At 37.6% G+C, this 21,564-nt stretch overlaps 2 protein-coding genes across 2 annotated transcripts; one reads left to right on the forward strand and one right to left on the reverse strand.

The window, feature by feature from the left end:
- Positions 1–4,487: 4,487 nt before the first annotated feature.
- Positions 4,488–10,653, reverse strand: LOC131927508 (piggyBac transposable element-derived protein 2-like). The gene is made up of 2 exons (XM_059283191.1): positions 10,581–10,653; positions 4,488–5,917 (listed from the first exon to the last, which is right to left on the reverse strand). The coding sequence occupies exon 2, from the start codon at positions 5,914–5,916 to the stop codon at positions 4,600–4,602; it is 1,317 nt and encodes a 438-aa protein (XP_059139174.1). The 5' UTR covers position 5,917; positions 10,581–10,653; the 3' UTR covers positions 4,488–4,599.
- A 1,356-nt stretch (positions 10,654–12,009) lies between these two features.
- On the forward strand, positions 12,010–21,535 carry LOC131927517 (uncharacterized). The gene is made up of 4 exons (XM_059283207.1): positions 12,010–12,193; positions 14,174–14,317; positions 14,727–16,646; positions 20,856–21,535. Exons 1-4 carry the CDS (start codon positions 12,010–12,012, stop codon positions 21,023–21,025), a joined length of 2,418 nt encoding a protein of 805 aa, XP_059139190.1. The 3' UTR covers positions 21,026–21,535.
- The last annotated feature ends 29 nt before the right edge of the window (positions 21,536–21,564 follow it).

A 21,564-nucleotide genomic window follows, 5' to 3' on the forward strand; every position in this document is an offset into this window, starting at 1 on the left:
GCAAAAAAAAATTCTCCCCACTCCCCCTTTTTTTTTGCTATCAAAACCATTCTTCTTCCAAGAATTTTGATTTTTCATATACTTTTTTTTTAGGAAATATATTAAAGACGCAACCAACCGCTCCATCTCTAGGTTAGGAAAGATGTTATGACATCACCTGACGTAAAACTTATGACATTAAACGTTAACCTAAACCAATGACCCAATTTATTCCATCTTGTAAACTTGACCTATCTTCCCTATTTTCCCCTAGATCTATATCCGAAATATAAAACACATTTTTAAACAACATTGGAAATTAAAGTTAAGCCACCATAATTTCCTGCGCCTATTTCAGCACCAGACCTCGCTTGAGATAAATGTTCGCCATCAAGGCTTTAGAACGCACAGCTATAACTCAAGGCCAATTTTTATTTCCTTCATCAAACTCTTGTCCCAGTTCCCTAGTTGAATGGGTCATGGGAAAATCCCATCTACAATTCGACGATAAAAAGAAACATAACCACAGCGGCGGTTATGGCCGTCAAATACCGCCGTTTAGGAAACCCAATTTTGTGATCGATATGGATCAGATGTGACCGCAGGAATGATCGCGCTGAGGGGCTGACTGCTCAATTGAGATGTATGTTTGTAAACATGAACTCTGCTGGCGGGAAATCTCATCACGTGCTAGTTTTTTTTTTAGTCGAGGTCACTAGGGCGCCAAAATGCAAGAAATCAAACTCCAGGAAGGAAGATAATTGCATACATTTGCGTTTTATATATATATATATATATATATATATATATATATATATATATATATATATATATATATATATATATATATATATATATATATATATATCATATAACTAATAATACGGCCGCCAAAACTCGTAGTTCGGTCACTGACAATTGACAGACCATTGCGTATTTCCGGCTGAGAGTCTTGTCAAAGTCCGATTAGTATCTGTACAAATTTTTACATATGTTGTTCCTCCCTCAACTTACATTTTCCCCCGTATACAATGCCATATCTAGAGCTGACTAACCGAACCACCCCCCCCCCCCCCCCCCCAAAAAAAAAACCCCAAAAAAAACATCAAACCAACCGGAAGCGATACTGCCCTTATAGCCCAGAAAAGTGTGAGTTCTTTGTTTATCTTTGTCTTTGTATATCATTTCCATTATTTCTTTCAAATTCTAGACTGTACAGATTTAATGGTGCTAAAACAAACGTGTCCATATTGAATGGTGCTAAAACAAACGTGTCCAGATTTAGCGATGTTCCTAAGGATACCACCTAATCTTGTCACGTATGAGCTGGGAATGGTGAACTAGAGCAAGATGAAATAGTTAGGTAAACACTTCAGTACGCATATCTTCCTTCTTAAAGCCTGGTACTTATTATCCTACAAATATCCAATGATTCTCGTGAAGTTTTGTTGTGTATGTCTCTCGTTGGGTCACTCCAATACTGAATCTGTACTTTCCCTGCCAGGTTCATACAACATTCAAAATACTAGCCGAATGGCCCGTGTTTAAACGGGATGACAATCTCTCGAGTCATAAGGGTCGTCCATAAATGACGTCACACTCGTAGGGGATCCTTAATTTTGTGACGTTGTGTGATGAGGGGGAGGGGGGGGGGGGTTCAGATGGTGCGACGTCACACTTTTGCATTATAAAAAAAGCAATGTTAGAAAACGAATTTTAGACGTTATTTCGCGTTTTAGAAAGCTGTTTAAATAAAATGTAATAGGAATTGATTAAAATACTCTATTTTGACAGAGTTCAGACAAGATTTTGGAAAAACATCGATGTTTTAAGAAAAATTCAATTGCAATTTTGAGGGGGGGGGGGGTTGTAGGCTGAGGTGTGTCGTCATTTTAGGGGGGGGGGGTCTGGCTTTTTGTGAGGATGTGTGACGGAGGGGAGGGGGGGGGGAGATAAAAATCGTCAACAAAAAGCGTGACGTCATTTATAGATGACCCCATACTGACTTTTTGTTTTGGGACGGGGTGGACACTGGTCAAAGTATACATTTTCTATATGGGGGTGGGGGGGGGGGTGGTTAAGAAGCGAAGCCTGAAAGAAACTCTATATCCCTTCTCTGTTCCTGAATTAGCCACAGGTCCAAGGACACTTTCCAATACTCAAGTCGACGGTTGCTACAGACCAGAGGCGTAGCGACCCTTCCCGGCGCCCGGGGACAAACTTTTCGATGTGCCCCCCCCCCCTCAAACTTTCGATTTGCACCCCCCTCGAGATTCTGATTCGCACCCCCCCCCCTCAAACTTTCAATTTGCACCCCCTCAACCTTTCAATTTATTTTTCCAACCCATTTTGGCGCCCCCTAAGCTCGGCGCCCGGGGACATATGTCCCCCTCGCTACGCTACTACTACAGACATATGTACCGACTGGCTACCCTTCTCCTAACGCCTTCTTCCAATCACACTTCAGATGTATCAGCACCATAAAACACAGACCTGTCGACGTCCGTGGCTGCGGTTTACAGTTGTTTACCGGAAATGACAAGCCAGGCGAACGGCCGCAACGGAACAAATCACCCCACGGGGATGCAAGCGTTCTTTTCTACATTCGCATTTTTACTTTATTATTTGTATTCGCTCGGGTTTCAGCAGCGCTGAATGCTGGCAATCTGCCATCGCTAGTGAACAGTCAAACATAGAGTTATGTTTCTTAGAATCTCTGCTTTCTTCATTCCATCCATACAGGGTTTCTTTCGGACATTTTGATCGGGTGGGTGGGGTGGGTGGGGGGGGGGGGCGGAGGGTGATGAGGGTCAATGCCCACTCTGGAGAGTTACCTGAAAAAAACTTATATATATATATATATATATATATATATATATATATATATATATATATATATATATATATATATATATATATATATATATATATATATAAATATATATATATATTTGTATATATAAGCAATATATATATATATATATATATATATATATATATATATAATATATATATATATATATATATATATATATATATATATATGCATATATATAATATATATACATGAGATACATGTATATATATATATATATATGTATATACATATTTTTTACATGTATGTATGTATGTATGTGTGTAGGTGTGTGTATGTGTGTGTATGTATATCGCGGTATGCCTGGGCCTTCTTTATTTGTATGATAGTTTGTTTCAACCTGTAGATAAGCATTCAATTTTGTACACACAATCCTGTACACGAAGACGGTCTTATGTAAATAAAATTTGATTATACATTACCAGTTAACGAAAACAAAAATCCATCTCCCGTGAGACAAATAATCAAATCTAAGCGAGGGAATCACTTCCCTCAGGACGGAATTCTTTAGATGTGAAGATTTGTTTAAATGCACTTTTTCAACACTTGTGTGAATGTTTGAGTTTAAAAAGCTTCTTTTCATCATACATTTTTAAAAATGTTTTTAAAATGCGTAGATTTCTATTAGTGTATGCGTGAAATAGTTTATATGAAGTATTTTATATTGATATGTGTTAGTTTGTTTCGACATTTTCTATACACAAATAATTCAGAAATTATTTTAATGCTCTTCACCTACAATACGTAAAATCAAATCAAATTGTCTTATATACAACTCGCCAGGAAAGATCGCAATGTCAGTGATGTAAAAATGTGTTGTGTTAATAATACAATTATTGTCCTACTAGTCTTATAGGCAAACAGCCAGAAAACGTAAGAAAGATAACGGAATAGAGAGAGAGAGGAAATAAAATGTTTCTACTCTGAGTCACTCTGGCACACTATAGATTTCTTTCAGCAAACGGATATTTGCAACAATTTCAACTGTGCAAATAAATAAAATATAAGCTTATTTTTCCTGTACTTTAGGATTGGCCTCCATATTTAGAAACCTTTGTTTTTTCAGACACAAAACATAAAAAAAGTGCCACCGTTTTCTTGGAATAGAAACATATACGACCTTTTTTCTGAAGCTAAAAAAAAAAATCCAGAAATCCCATTTTTGTCAAAGAAATAAAAAGTTTGTCTCAGTTTTTATGTGGTTTATAATATATCTCACTTTTGTTGAAGCTAAAACAACGTAGATGCACGGTTTATTCTGTAGAATTGAATGAAAAGATATCCAACTTTTCCCAAATCACTGAAACACCCAGATATCCCATCATTTTCATTGATAAGGATGTACCCAGATATCCCACTTTTATCATTGATACCCAGATACCCCATTATTTTCATTGGAACAGAAACACACAGTTATGCTTAAATTAACACTGTATCGGGTATCCCAACTTTCCCCCAGACATCATAAAATAAAAACAGTTAACCCTCAGAGGCCCAAATTATGTTGCAACGGTAGGAAAAATATTTCATTTGGTGTACATGCATACTTTTAGGATAGAAATCAATATCAATCATAAAAAAATTACAATTTTGACAGTGACCTACTTTTCCAATTTGTTCCACTGGTGACCCACTGGGCTTTAGAGGTTATGAAAATACAATTATTCTTACACATAAATATTTAAAATGATACATTTGTTTTAAACTTTATAATACTTTATTTTAATTTTGAACATTTCAATCATTCATGAGCTAAAATGAAACTCCCTGAAGCAGTTTCTTTTCTCTGTGAAACAATGAAAAACATTACACTTTTCACAAACATTGTTTGTTTTAAGGCTGCACAATCTGCATCGTTGGTGATTGTCATTTTTTATTATAAAATGATTGTAGCCATCTGTTGCTATTTGTGGATTGGGCAGAAGTGTTTGCAGTCGTCTTCTTTTTACAAGGCTTTCTTTACTGCACTCTGCAGATGGCCGCCCCCGTTTCCTTTCACTGGAATTTTCAAACTGAATAAGAAGTGTTGCTAGCCTGGCTTGAAATTTTCGCTGGTTCATTGTGTCCCGTTTTGAATATCCAAGCAGACCAGTGACACGACGATAAGAAAGCCAGGCATTCACAAGCATCATTCTAATGGTCTGCCAAAAAATGTACATGTACCACGGCTTGGACTTAATGCAGTAGGAATTTTTGGCCACACAACAGTCATGAAGGTCTACCCCTCCCATGTTTTCATTGTACAGTTTTATAACTGCTGGCCTCTGTACTGGGACATACATTGATTTGGATTTTTCAAATTGACTAACTGGATTTCTGGGATCTGTACCAGAGAATGTAGATAGTACATTGACAGCTCTTGTGTCGTACCAACGAACAGCGACTATTTTAGTGGTTTTTTTTATGGGCTGGTCCATAATACCACGGCCTTTTTTCTTCATTTCAGCCTCATTCTGAAGATTGATTCCTGGTATACGGTTAGGTCTGACTGTGCCTGTATAATGAATACCTAGCTTCTGCAATTCAACTAAAAGAGCCATACCTGTAAAAAAGTTATCTGCATAAATTTTATAATTGAATGAGGGTTGTCCAGGTACATTTTGTGGCAAAGATGAACACAGCTTTAAAATTACATCCGACTTGCCAGTTTTCTCCACACTGTATTGATTAGTCATTTCAACTAGAAGATCTAACATGTCCTCAGTCAAAAATTCTTCAAAGAACTGCAGAGGAGATGGCAGTTCATAATGGTCTGGAAGTTGCAGCTTTTCACCTCTGAAGATGACATCCGGTGGCTCAAATGTTGTTTTGAGCCAATGATATGTTTTGTTTTTTGTTTTAACTGACTCTGGAGTTTCTAGCAACTCATTCTCATCTGAGTCTGGTGTATCTGCAACACCAGCTATTTCTTCATTGTCATATTCATTTGCTAAGGTGTATAATTCATCTTCATCATCAGTGGATGATACATCATCTTCTAAGTCGCTTTCATTATGGTTAATAGTATCTAAAATGTTCAATACTTCACTTGTAGTGTAGAACGTCTTGGAGGAATGTGCCATTCTGTTAAGAAGAAAAAACAATAATTATTTACAATTTAAAAAAATACATTCAAATATTTAAAATAATCACTAGATCTTAGGTAGATCTAGAACTTACATTCTAGATGCCTAAATTGTGTAAATAAAACCATATCTTGCAAATGAATTAAATAAATGTAAAATTTAATTGCTAAAAAATTAAAAATAAAGCTATTTTTTTGTTTGTATAAATAAAACAACAAAAACCATATGACAATTTGGTTACATTGTGCACCAGTAACCATTAAAGCCCACTGGGTCACCAGTAACCCAAACAATTTTGAACGTCTAAAACTAAAAATTAGCCGTACTTTTTATTAATATTGACATTTAAAGTTGTGGTAAAATCTTAGTTTAGCGTCGTAAATTCGGCCATAACTAGTAATGTGGGAGAGAGTGAATTAATGAATATGTCATTAAATCATTAAATATGAGTATATTTTCGTATATTTTGATAACATATTATAAATAATTGAATAATAGATCACCATTTATGGTTAAATCAATTTAAATATCCTGAAATTAATTTTTATCAACCCTGTTCGAGATAGTAAATTTGCTATTAAAAAAGCAGCCATCTTAAGAAAAATGTTATTTAGAGTAGCTTCCCTTTCATTTCTATTCGTATGAAAATGTATTTAAATATGATTGTCTTGTTGTATAGTCCGTATAAGAAAGCATTTTTAGCGCAATTTCCATTCTGGAGAATTGCGTTTATTAACCCGTCATTTCTGGATGTATGAATGAATGGATGGATGGATGGATGGATGGATGTGTGTCCGCAGCTTTAAGTCGTATCTCCTCCTCAACGAAGCAATATCGATGACTAGTTCCAAAAGCAATTATGTTAAGCAAGTTACGAGGATGAGCATAGGCTATAAAAATTCCGGGTTTCTTTCATGTATTTCCCGGAAAAGCCAAAAAACCTCAAAAAAATGAAGTTGTTTGCCCATATCTCGGCAACCAGACCACTTAACGACTTGAAACATGTACCAATGGATTCCTGCCATAATTTAGAACAATATTGCCGAAGAAAGTTTTCAAAAATATCCTCTCGTTCGGGCACAAATTTTAAAATTACATAAACACCTACAAACCGATCGTTCTTCTAGCTTGAACGCACCCCAGCATTATACGTCAGAGCTATTTTTAGATAACAAGGAAATTGCGCATAAATGTCACTAGACTTTTTTAATTAACTTGTTTTTTTAAATTCTGCTCTTTAAAAACTAAATCTCCTAACAAACAACTTTATTAATTCTAGAAGCATTGTGAGATGCAACTTGTAACCATGTTTTAAATCACGTTTTTTTTTACTAATGTTTATTTGATCTTACTATTACTATATAGTTTTTTCTTATTGTTTGAATGTTCAATATTTTCATTGCAGGTTTTTTTTAGTGATTCTATCGTAACTTATGACATTTTTTTTTACTTCTCTTTACCTTAATTAAACCCCAACCTCCGTCATATTTTTGTTGTCAATGTTACAACCAGTCATAAGGGGTCATCCATAAATGACGTCACACTCGTAGGGGGGGGGGGGTCCGTAATTTTGTGACGATGTGTGATGAGGGGGGGGGGGGGTTCAGATGTTGCGACGTCACATTTTTGCATTATAAAAAAGCAATGTTAGAAAACGAATTTTAGAAGTTATTTCGCGTTTTAGATAACTGTTTTAATAAATTGTAATAGTTTAGACAAGATTTTGGAAAAATATCGATGTTTTAAAAAAAATTCAACTGCAATTTTGAGGGGGGTTGTAGGTTGAGGTGTGGCGTCATTTTAGGGGGGGGGGTCTGACTTTTTGTGACGACGTGTGACGGAGGGGAAGGGGGGGGGGGAGGTAAAAATCGTGAAAAAAGCGTGACGTCATTTATGGATGACCCCTAATGTAAAAAATTACGCTTCGCTCTGCCTTATCTAAGATCTCTAGCCATAATTTTGACAACAATAAATGTTTTTCATCATTTATATATACAGAGAGAGAAAATGTGTTATCCACCAGCTTCCCTCGTAAAGCATCATCTAAAATAATCAGCCACTCCACCCCTTAAGTGCGTGTTGTCATTATGGTCGATCGCAAGTCTCCACCTGCCAGACACATTATGGTTATCCTTTGTTGTCGAAATGTCAATATCAAGTACCCAAGTGAGTGATATGGGATTGTCCATAAATGATGTCACATATGATTTGCTACGGGAGTGAGTGAAGATTTGTGACGTCAACTCAGGCGGCTCCGCAATTTATGACGTTTCGGTCTCATGAAAGGAGGTGAACGGGTAAAAATACCTAGGTGATTGATGGAGAACCTCTATAATGCTTTGTTCAATCAAAATAACGATAAATAAGCATTAGTATACGTATACCTTGCTTAAAACGAATCATCACAAATGTTGCAAGCCTGCTAGTTTAAGACATTTGGCAAAACGGCCTTAACTTAACACATTATCCCCGTCAAAAAGGCTAGCCACCAAATGCATGCCGACGAATAAGCCGCGTCTAATGCGGCGTTAGGAATACGGCCATTAGCATGGGCCGCGTTAGAGCACCAGTAGGCTATCGCGCTTTGTAAGATGACGTAAATACTTAAATTCAATTTCGTTAAACTGCGCGAAAATTTAGTAATGTTCCAAGGTTTGAGGAAATTTATTTTCTTGGACTTAAATTGAAATATCATGTTGACTGTCTGGCTCTTAATTTCCGAATATCACTTTTAATGTATCAAGATTCAGAACTATAATTTACTTTAATATGAGTGTCATCTTATCGTTTATTGTGCTTTTTATAAAGCGCAGAGCAGCTTCAAAATCGGACGGCCATCCTGTTTTCACCAAGCTTCTTTTGGAGCTTAATATGGGTAGTCTAGTTTTATACGGTGAGAGCTTAATACATTTTTAAAGGGCCGAAAGTCTCAAGACAGCAAGCTTGCAGAAATAACTATACGTACGTTTAAATGGACGAGTGATAGATTGATAGATGTGTTAGCAGTGTTTCTTCCAGACTTTTTTCTCCGGAGGGGGGGGGGGGGGCACTTGAAATTTTCGGGGGGGGGGGGGGGCGGACACTGTTAAAAGTATATATTTTCTATATAAATTATATAAATTTCATTTCGTTCGGGGGGTGGTAAAATTTTTTCGGGTGGGCAAAGCCCCCCCCCCCCCCCCCCCCCCCGAAGAGATGCCTGGAAGAAACTCTGTGTGTTAGGGGCTGTTTAATGAATACCAACTTATGTAATCAAATTAAACGTCGCAAAAGCGTCAAAAAGGCAGTGCTTGTTGTTGTTTTTTTCTGTAAAATTAGCCTAACGGTCGGCGGTACCGGTACATGACGTCACGTGTGAACGTTAACTCGGTGACGATGTGCTAAGTGGGGGAATGAAAAGGTGGGGTTCGAGAAATGCGACTCACATGCTTTTTACATTTCTTGACCCTTCTTAATAGTTCTATCGTCCCCACTGAGAAAATGGATCACCAATGAAAGACGCGTCATACTTCTACAGCTGGTCTTTCTCCCACAACCATCCCGTTTTCACGAAAAAAAAACCTGACCCGTCTCCAAAATCACAACGCTGAGTTCTACTCAACCTCTCCCCACCACAAATCACAATTTCTATCTGAAACAATATGTTCACATGTTTGCTCTGTAATAATGCACGCTGTCATTACTATCTTAAGAGCGACGTCATTTATAAGCGATCTAATATTGATTTGCTTACTGCAAATAAAGTGTTCAAAAGTTCGACCTCCCAACAATTGTGATGGTCTTGGATGCACACTATTAAGTCTAAAAAGGTTTATTAGTCATTCATGTCAACTATATTAAAAAAAAATATTACTATACAGGGGGTCATCCATAAATGACGTCACGCTTTTTTTGATGATTTTTACCCCCCCCCCCCCTCCGTCACACGTTGTCATAAAAAGCCAGACCCCCCCTAAAATGACGTCACACCTCAGCCTACAACCCCCCTCAAAATTGCAGTTGAATTGTTTTTAAACAGCTGTATTTTTCCAAAATCTTGTCTGAACTCTGTCAAAATAGAGTATTTTAATCAATTGTTATTACAATGTATTAAAACAGTTTTCTAAAACGCAAAATAACGTCTAAAATTCGTTTTCTAACATTGCTTTTTTAAAATGCAAAAGTGTGACGTCGCACCACCTGAACCCCCCCCCCCTCCCCCTCATCACACAACGTCACAAAATTACGGACTCCCCCCCCCCCCCCCCCTACGAGTGTGACGTCATTTATGGACGACCCCCAGGCATATATTAAAACAATACAAAACAATCATATTAAACCATAAAATCAACACAAAAGACATGCGAATAGACAATTTATTGTTTTTGAAACATGGCCGCTGCTTGTTTTTACTCATTGTTGTCTCGAACGGGGTAGTTTAAAGTTAATTCCAGGATATTTATGACTGGTTTGGTCTTGGATTGTGATTTGTTATTCGATTATCTGTTATATTATGTAAAATATGATATAAATATGGCCAAATGAAAGAAATATTCATTAGTTACCTTCATCGCACATTACTAGCTACGTTGGAATTTACGACGCTAAACTAAGATTTTACCAAAGTTGTTAATTAATATATTTTAAATTAAAATAAAACGTAAAAAGTATTTATAACTTACCTAAAATGATGTTTTTATTCTTCAAAAGCAAGTCGTGAATTGTATTTTTAAAGCTGCATGGGAGCCACCATTTTCAAAAGGGAAATGACTTAGTAATATTAAAAATAAGACAACAGAATTAACTCCCTTGTGTACCACAGTATGAACAATGGGCTTTAGAGGTAAAAAATATTTAAAAAATGCATTTTGTAAAAAAGTGTGAAGCTTTCAGCCAGGTGGGTAGCCGGTGGCCCAGTGGGCCTCAGAGGGTTAATCTTGATGGGAAAAATATGGCTACACAATTCACCGGATAGGGTATCAATGTTGTTTTCTTTGCTTACATAAACTATATGTAAACCGGTAGGTATAGATACAAATGTGACACGCGAGGCGAACCACCCAATTTGTATCATTTTATTAACAACAGTGGCAAAAATAAAAGATGAGTCAATATTGTGAATGGTTTTTAAAGTGGGAGCGTTCATATAGCAATAGGTAGGCCTACAGACTTGTGCTAAAGGAGGCGCAAAAAGTTTCATAGAAATGTACAATTAATAAAATTAAAAAGATATAGTTAAAAAAAAATGTAAATACTCATATTTTAAATAACTTTTGCAATGAATAGGATATTCTTTCATTTATTCATCGTCGATCTCTTTATTTTTTTTCTTAGATTCAAAATTTTTCGACCACTGGCAATTCGCTGCTTTAACCCTATCGTTATATAAATAAAAATAAAGATTGTGGTAACAATATTTTATGAGATAAGAGGGGGTAGGGATGCGCCAAGATTTACTAGCTTTTTCAAGGAAGTGCTACAATTAAAAAAAAAATCACTGACGGAAAACTTGAAACCACTGGCATAAATAAAATACTACATTAATAATGCATTGCCCATTGTACAATTCAAAAACATTTTTATTCTCATTTGATCATCTTTCATTAAGCAAAGCTCTCATCTAATGCCCCCCCCCCCCCCCCCATCAAAAACTCTTCGAAAGCATAGCGAGGGTTAAATTGTAGACTACACCGGACACAGTTGGGCACAAATACAACGACAAAGGTTTGACTTTTTGCCAATATAGATTTTGTAAATATAGACAAAAGCCACACAGTTATACGAGGGCTGTCCGATGGCTTTTTGTTAGAAATGTATTATTGATAGTACACGCCAAAATATTCTCATCCTTTTAACAGAAAACATTTGCTTGAATTGGTCCACTTGTTGAAGCTTGAAAATGAAGTTTGTTTTAATCAATCAGTAGATGTCAAGTTTGATGTACCACGGTCTTCCACTATCTGGGTATGACTTAACTAACAGTTTTCTTTATGGGTGAGGTGAAGGGGAGTGGGGTGGGGGTACGAGCGGTGCCGTGACGGTTTCCTCTTTTCGTCGATTGATTTTGTATACCCTGGTACGTAGAACTCACATAATCCCCAGACAGTCAGCATGATGGAGGGCGGAGTGTGGGGACTGGTCATCATACTCTCAGCCTTCATGATACAAGTGCTGACGTTTGGGACGACGGCTAGTATAGGTGTCTACAACATCGAGCTGCTCGACTACTTCGAGGGCTCGCCCGTGGGGGTGTCGCTCATAGGGTCTATCAACTTCGGCGTGTATCTCGGCTCGGGTGAGTTGTTTGATTAGGTGGATTCGGTGTTGACTCATGTTGGCCAGTGTTGACTAATTGTGACTAGTGTTGACTCATGTTGGCCAGTGTGGACTAATTGTGACCAGTGTTGACTCATGTTGGTCAGTGTTGACTAATTGTGACCAGTGTTGACTAATATTGATCATTGTTGTCTAATTTTCACTCGTATTGACTAATTAGTCCAGTGTTGACTAATTATTCCAGTGTTGAATAATTAGTCCAGTGTTGACTTATATTGACTCGTATTGACTAATTAGTACAATGTTGACTAATTATTCCCGTGTTGACTAATTATTCCAGTGTTGACTAATTATTCCAGTGTTGACTAATTAGTCCATTGTTGACTAATTATTCCCGTGTTGACTAATTATTCCAGTGTTGACTAATTATTCCAGTGTTGACTAATTAGTCCAGTGTTGACTAATTAGTCCAATGTTGACTAATTTGTCCAGTGATGACTAATTTGTCCAATGTTGACTAATTAGTCCAGTGTTGACTAATTTGTCCAGTTTTGACTAATATTGACAACTGTTGGTTAATTTCTGACATAAGTTAGCCAATGTTGACTGACGATGACCAACGTTGACTACTGTTGACTAAAATTGACCACTTTTGACTAAAATTGGCGAATACAGACCTATGTTAAATAAAATTGACTAACGTTAACCCATGTTAACCTACATTGAACAAAGTTGAATAATGTTGACTAATATCGATATATGCTGACTGCTTAATTAAACCTAATGAGGATTATTTTAAGTGTATTGTGGTATCACTAATAGGGTCTATCAAAATTATTTTCTCATTGTCTTTGATCAGTTCTTGGCTTAGGTTGGCTAATTAATATTGACCAAAGTTGACTAACATCGACTCATATTAACTAATATTGAATTAATTTGACTAATTATGAACACTCTTAAAATCTACAAAAATGAAACACATTTATTTTCATTTATAAAAAATATTGGAATACCTATACCATCTTTGTTAGACTGAATCTATTTAAAAAAGTTTAGTAAACTTCCCTTAACAAAATTTATTATTTTATAATGAATAACAAACGAGATTAATCCTGGTATAAAGTGGTTCACACAGCCGCCTCGTTTGCTGATCAGCTGATGACGGATGCACCCAACAAAAATATGATCTCTGGTTTTTAAGATAATTGCCAGATCTTGTTGTGGTGTTGGCGAGTTGCCAGGGTGGATTGAGGGAATATTTCAACGGGAGTGGGCCAGTGGGTACAAGCACAGTCAAGCTATTGATTGAATAAGACAGAACATGTAGATCTAGTGTTTGTATACGTACCCTCAAGTTCATTCGTTTTAAGCGTAAGGGGGTCATCCGTACATACGATGTTTACCCCCTCCCCCCCACGCCACCGTAACAAAAAGACAGACCTCCCCCCCCCCCCATAAAATGACGTCAGACATTAACCTACACCCCCCCCCTCAACATTACAGTTTTATTATTTTTTTAAACATTTCTTTTTAAAATATTTACTGATCTCGGTGAAATGGAGCATATTTTTCAATTTCTATTTCAATTATACAAAAATTGTTTTCTAAAACGCGAAATAACGGCTAGAATTTAATTACTAACATTACTTTTTTTTAAAAATGTAAAAATGTGACTTTATACTTTCTGAACCTCATCTCCCCCTCTCCACACATTGTCACAAATGTCTGAACAAGATAGGCAAGATAGGTCTACAATAGAATAATCCTGTTTAATCGAAGGCTTTTATACACACCTGTTGATAATTTTAAAGTTGTCTTTGGTCTACTCGTTAAATCATAAGGTTAATTGGTAGCACTTTACATACACCTATCAAGTTTTGTCGTTCATTTGTGAATACGACATGTATGGTCTAGTCGTTGTATTTATTTATCAAGGTTAGCAAAGCCATAATGTTCTGCACAGGACTGTTGTTACAGATATGACTTTGACTCTCCACAGGGCCAATAGTCAGCTTCCTGATGACCAGGTACTGCTACAGAAAGATTGCCCTCTGTGGATCGGTGATGGTGGCGATAGGCCTGATGGGATTACCGTTCCTTCCTTATATTCCAACCATGTGCCTGTTCTTTGGGGTTCTTACAGGCAAGTAGGTGAAATTAAAAATTTCGACGATCTCAAAAACACTTACAGACAAATACACAAACATACACACACACACGTGTATACATATATATATATATATATATATATATATATATATATATATATATATATATATATATATATATATATATATGCCCCTATAAATACATATAATTTATTTATATAAGCTACAAACACAGATACACATGCGTATTATCTCACATCCACACACAAACACATCAACACACGTATATACACATATAAACTATATATAGTTAATCTAAATATATAGGATAAAGTTGTTAACTAAATTACATCAATAATGAAAGTGTGATCGATCAAATAAATTTAAGCCAAATAAATGTAATCTCTGACACCTTACCCCCCCCCCCCCTTCCACCACCCCCAGGGTTCGGCAACTGCTGCACTTACATCCCCTCCCACGTCCTCACCGGCCTGTACTACGACAAGTACCGCAGCATCGCCACCGGCGTCTCGACCAGCGGCTCTGGTCTGGGCGGGGCCATCATGCCCGTGCTGGTGGGTTTCCTCATCGACACCTACAGCTGGAGGGGCTCCCTCATCTGCCTCGCCGGCCTCAACCTCCACCTCTTCATCTTCGCCGCCCTGCTGCGCTACCCCCCTATGCCTTCCATCGCGGGCACCCAGAAGCAGCCGAAGAAAAAGGTCTTGACGGACGAGTATCGCCTTGAAAAACTGGAGGAGGCTATGGTTTTAGTGACGCCGATAAAACGCCGCAGAGAAGAAAGTAGGGTAGAAATGTTCAATGCAACAACATTAAGTAATGGAGAAAACAGATCCGATGATCATACAGGTAGAAAGAAGAAGTCGCTGAACATAGACGAGAGCAGACCAGACTCCCATAAAACAACATACCAGCGGTCATTAAGCAAGGAAGAATATAAATCAGATACATCGACTTTTAAAATACAGCAGTTGTGTAGAAAGGAAGAGAGCAGGTCAGACTTGAACAAGGCAACGTGCCAGCGGTCAATGAGGAAAGAAGAAAGTAAAAATACACTAGATACCCCAGCTGGTAAAAATACACTAGATACCCCAGCTGGTAAAAATACACTAGATACCCCAGCTGGTAAAAATACACTAGATACCCCAGCTGGTAAAAATACACTAGATACCCCAGCTGGTAAAAATACACTAGATACCCCAGCTGGTAAAAATACACTAGATACCCCAGCTGGTAAAAATACACTAGATACCCCAGCTGGTAAAAATACACTAGATACCCCAGCTGGTAAAAATACACTAGATACCCCAGCTGGTAAAAATACACTAGATACCCCAGCTGGTAAAAGTACACTAGATACCCCAGCTGGTAAAAACCAGCTGCGGTGTAAAGCAGAAGACAGCAGACAGAGTTCCCACAATGCAACTCACCAGCGGCCGTCTAGCTACGCCAGCTGCTGCAGCAACGTCACCAACTACGACAACTTTGGCCTTGACCTTGGCGCGATCCAGTTCATCGACCAGGTCAGCATGACCGAGTCCGGCTACTCGGCGACCGACGTGCTCAACCTGTCAGACAGGCTCCAGCTGTCGACCAGCATCGTGCTCACCGTCGACGTGGCTCCGGATAAAAACGTCAAACACCGGGACAAAAATTTACTCCACGCCTCCGGCGACTCCGGTAACCATGACAACCACCGACGCAGTTTCCTCGACGTGCTGTACCCGCGCAACATCTCGTCCCACTCCTTGTTCGCCCTGGGGTCTCGCGGCTCCACCGTCATCTACATCGACGCCTTTCATTTCTCCGACGTCATCCGGTCAGTCTCCGACATGGACAGAAGCGCTTCCGGAACGTCCGTGATTCCCATGTCCTCCAGGCATGTCTACATCTTCACCAACTACGGCTTCAACATTTATTTCCTCAGCAACATCATGTGGAATGCCGGCTACGCCATCATACAATCGTTCGCGCCGGAATTTCTTCAAGACAAAGGTCTTTCTCTCATGGAAGCGGCTTGGTTAAGTGGGGCTTTTGGGTTTGCAAGTTTCGTCGGCGGAGTCGTGGGCGGGATTTTAGGCAATTTTGAATACGTCAACCGGCAAGCGTTGTACACGGTTGCCTGCGTCGTCATGGGCGCGGTCACCATCGCCTTCCCACAATTCCAGAACATTTTCCTCTACACGACGACGCTGGTCATCAGCGGACTCGCCTTTGGCGTCATCCTAGGGCTGCTGATCGTCGTCCTCACCGACCTGGTGGGCGTGGACAGTCTGGGCAACGGCCTCGGTTACCTCATGTTGTCTAATGGACTAGGCACTTTCATAGGGCCGCCCATTGCCAGTAAGTTGCTTTGTGCTGTTGTTTATTTATTTTTTTTTAAAATGCAAAGTCTCTGAATGTTCTCTGGTTTGTAGTGCATAAAGTAAGCTATGCATTCATGGGTTGGTAAAGTAGCTAAGTTTAAGAACAATCACAAAATATTAAAAAGAAATTAAAATACATCAGAAAGCGGGTGAATAAAAAAAATATTTCCCGTTTGTGTGTTTGATAATAAGTGACGAATAATTATTGTTTACGGGAAGAATTGAGGTATTAGGGTGCTGGATGTATTAACCACGAAGTCATTATTTACTGGTATCAACCCTGTAAAGTAAAGTAAGGGCCAGTTAGGTGGTACTAATTACCTCTTGATATCAACTTGAAGAACTTAACGCAGCATAAGACATGAGCTAAGCAAGTTAAGAAAATGTACTGCTTTACACGCTGATTTAGCTGTTTTCTACGTTGCTTGTGTACGGTTTCTTCCAGACATTTTGCTCCGGAAGGAGGGGGGGGGGGGGGGGTACTTGATATATTTATATTTTTTTAGGGGGGGGGGGTCTGACACTGTAAAAAGTATACATTTTCTATATAAATTCCATTTCGTTCGGGTGGTGGTAGACTTGCTTCTAGGGGGGGGGGGGCGGTGGAAACCCCCCACTCCCCCGAAGAGATGCCTGGAAGAAACTCTGCTTGTGTAACAGTAAAATAAATACTACACGTTTTGTAGTCGAATGTCGTGTTTCTTTGTGGTTCTTAATCTGGGTTCGATCGAACCACAGGGGTTCGGTGAGTCATTCTCAATGGGCTCGGGGTTCGGCGGAGTTCAAGACACACCCGACTCATGATTTCACGATCGGATTTTGTCGCTGTGGACTACAGAACTATTAAGAAGGGTTCGGTGAATGCGCATATGAAACTGGTGGGGTTCATGTCGCCGAAGATTTTTGAACCATACATTTGCGGAGGGTGATTAACGTACACTCAATACTTTCATTCAGAACGCCGAGGGGCGTCTGGGCGGTAGTGCGGAGAAGCCAACGCCCCAACAACTAAGATCGAAGCAATAGGGCACCTGCTTTATTACAGTTAAATATCTCAAGTTTTAGAAAACAATGTCACACAAGTCATATAAAAATACACGATTTGGAACTCGTTAATGAAACCCTTAAAATTGTTCCGTCTATCTGGTGTGTAGAACTAGATCGCAGTAACGCGAGACGAGTACGCTAGTATGAAATAAAACTTATCTCCCATATATATCCATTTAACTATAACAAGGGATGTAACTGAAATTTAAATTCACCATATCAACAAAGAATTTTTGAAAAATAACTCTAAAGTATAGATAATTGTTTCATTTTGATTCTTGTTTCATTACATTAGTGTATTTTTGCAGCAACTACTTTTGTTACGTTTGTTGTATATTAAACAAAAATGCAATTTACAGTTAAATTGCAAGCTAAAATGAAACACATTCATTTATTTTTATTTGTTTTTACGTTTAGTATTAATGTTTTTTTAAACGTGGTTTAATCACTTCGCTTATAGCTCGTATTGTTTTTTAAATGCTTCTATTATTATATTATCAATTTTTGTTAATCCTAAATTTATTTCTGATCTAGTTTTAAGTAAATGTTTCGAATTATGTACACGTATAAGTAAACAATTTTCAATGAATGAAAGTAGCGTACATGTCAGAAAGAAGCAGGGTAAAGCTGCATCAGTCATAACATGCAGGGAGAGAGGGGTGGGGGGCACATAAAAACTTTCTGGTGTGGGGGGGGGGGGGGGGGGGGCGGACACGGGTAAAAGTGTATATTTTCTTTATAAATTCTATTTCGTTTCGGGGGAAGGGGGTACGTGCTTGCTTCGGCGCCGCCCCCGAAGAGATGAATGAAAGAAACACTGGTTTTAAATTACATGCCTGAAAAGAAAAAAAAATACACACTTTTATCGTTTTCTTTTAACTATGCGCTTCGTGATGCCTTGTCAGATATAAGTATAAGTAACGAGCAATGAGGCTAAAATGAGTGCTGAGCCACTTAAACACAAATTTTACAAATGCAGTAGGTTTGTTGTCAAATTTCCGTCAACAGCTATTGTTTATAAACACGGAAGATTGAATACAGTCTATACATTCTTACATTATGTACACACGACAAAACGTCGCTGAGCATTGATAACATATAGGCCTATAGCTTTTTTAAAACATGTTTTTTAAAAATTAAGTTAGGGCTCATAGAAAACGACGTCATTCAATTTTAATCGATTTTAAATTTTCCCCCTCGCTCGCCACAAACAGCCATTATTTATATATATATATTAATATATATATATATATTAATATATATATATATATTAATATATATATATATATTAATATATATATATATATTAATATATATATATATATTAATATATATATATATATATATATATATATATATATATATATATATATATATATATATATATATATATTAATATATATACATTGGCTAAAAGTATACGGATGATTTTCCACTCCAATTGAAGATGTATCTTTTAAAATAAAACTCAAAACAATGTTTGTTCATTCGAAAGGTATATTGTCAAAAACCTTGTTACCAAAAGCGTATTGCAATTTACTTAGATTTAAAGTAAGAAGTTTGAAACTAGAATAAGTTAAGGAAAAGGAAATTATATTTCCTAAAATATAGGGAAAATTTGAGTGATTTGGCAAAACTAATAAGAGACACTTATGTGCACAATTATATGCAAGCCTTTACATTTGTTATAAAATACACATATTACATAGAATGTATTATAGAATATGTGCGTCTAGATCTTATAATGACACGTTAAAATGAACGCATTATTTACAGTGCTAAAATCTTATCAGCTGCAGGAAAAATCGTCACAAAATTACGTGGGAAAATAAAAAATTCAGCAGAAAGTTTTTTAAAAAAAGAAATTTTTGTCTAACGCCGCAAACCCTGTTGCGTGATAAGCGGCGTCCATTTGTTTTTACTATATACCTCTTCCCACCAGTTTCTTTCAATCATCTCTTAGGGGGTGGAAGGGGGGGGGGGAGGGAATGCCCCTAGAGAAAGTCACTTTTGAATATTATAGGGCTATATAAAATATACGGCTATATAAATTATATGCTTCAACCAGTGTCCGCCCCCACGAATTCCCGAGAAAAATGTCTGAAATAAACCCTGCCCACACAAACGCCCGGCCCTCTTAGCTCGTGAAGAAACCTTCCTTCCTTACATAAATATGTGAGGAAACCTTCCTTACATAAATGTGAGAAAAAACTTCCTTACATAAATATGTGAGGAAACCTTCCTTACATAAATGTGAGGAAACCTTCCTTCCATAAATGTGTGAGGAAACCTTCCTTACATAAATATGTGAGGAAACCTTCCTTACATAAATGTGAGGAAACCTTCCTTCCATAAATGTGTGAGGAAACCTTCCTTACATAAATATGTGAGGAAACCTTCCTTACATAAATATGTGAGGAAACCTTCCTTACATAAATATGTGAGGAAACCTTCCTTACATAAATATGTGAGGAAACCTTCCTTCCATAAATGTGTGAGGAAACCTTCCTTACATAAATATGTGAGGAAACCTTCCTTACATAAATGTGAGGAAACCTTCCTTCCATAAATGTGTGAGGAAACCTTCCTTACATAAATATGTGAGGAAACCTTCCTTACATAAATATGTGAGGAAACCTTCCTTACATAAATGTGTGAGGAAACCTTCCTTCCATAAATGTGTGAGGAAACCTTCCTTACATAAATATGTGAGGAAACCTTCCTTACATAAATATGTGAGGAAACCTTCCTTACATAAATATGTGAGGAAACCTTCCTTACATAAATATGTGAGGAAACCTTCCTTCCATAAATGTGTGAGGAAACCTTCCTTACATAAATATGTGAGGAAACCTTCCTTACATAAATGTGAGGAAACCTTCCTTCCATAAATGTGTGAGGAAACCTTCCTTACATAAATATGTGAGGAAACCTTCCTTACATAAATATGTGAGGAAACCTTCCTTACATAAATGTGTGAGGAAACCTTCCTTCCATAAATGTGTGAGGAAACCTTCCTTACATAAATATGTGAGGAAACCTTCCTTACATAAATGTGTGAGGAAACCTTCCTTACATAAATATGTGAGGAAACCTTCCTTACATAAACGTGAACCTTTGTTAAACTTGTATTTTTCAGGTGTTATAAAAGAAAGCACCGGTGGCTTTGATACAGGTATAGTTCTAGCAGGGGGACTCTGTATACTGGGTGGACTCATCATGCTCATGATGCCCCTACATCGCTGCTGCCGGCACTCTTGCCAGGGGAAACAACACAAGCAGGAAGAATGTAGAATGGTCTCCCTTTAAGCTAGTCATACATTTCTATGCTACTTGCACAACGGATTAGTTGATTGTACGAGTCATGTTTGTGTATGTATACAGGGTTGTTGACGTGTGTATAGTGTGACCCATCAGTTGTATTAGAAGTGAGTTATATTCCAGTTAGAAGATAAATGCTGATACAATTGACAGATGAGTATGATATGTTTTGTTAGTCCCGAGACCATAGGACATGTAAGGGTAATGTCCCAAGTTGGTGAATGTATCATTTGTGTTTGTCTATAGTACAAGGTGAACTAGCAGTAGTTGTAGAGTTCCATTAACAGTATACGTAAGACATGGAGGAATTAAATTACCATCTGGGAGTTGCCTAGCACTGGATACCCCAGCAAAACAGGTGACATGGATACATGTGTTGTTTGGTTACGTAATCTAGACAGAACAGTGTGACAAGGTAATGTAATAATCTAGACAAGACAGTGTGAGAAAGTTGTGTGATCTATACATGACAGTATGACAGGCAAGTCGTGTAATGTTATAGTCTATTGTTTTAATACATTTCAAAT

This window comes from Physella acuta, unplaced genomic scaffold (genome assembly GCF_028476545.2).
Source record: "Physella acuta isolate Inbredline_101_S28 unplaced genomic scaffold, ASM2847654v3 ptg001413l, whole genome shotgun sequence".
Classification (NCBI taxonomy): domain Eukaryota; kingdom Metazoa; phylum Mollusca; class Gastropoda; family Physidae; genus Physella; species Physella acuta.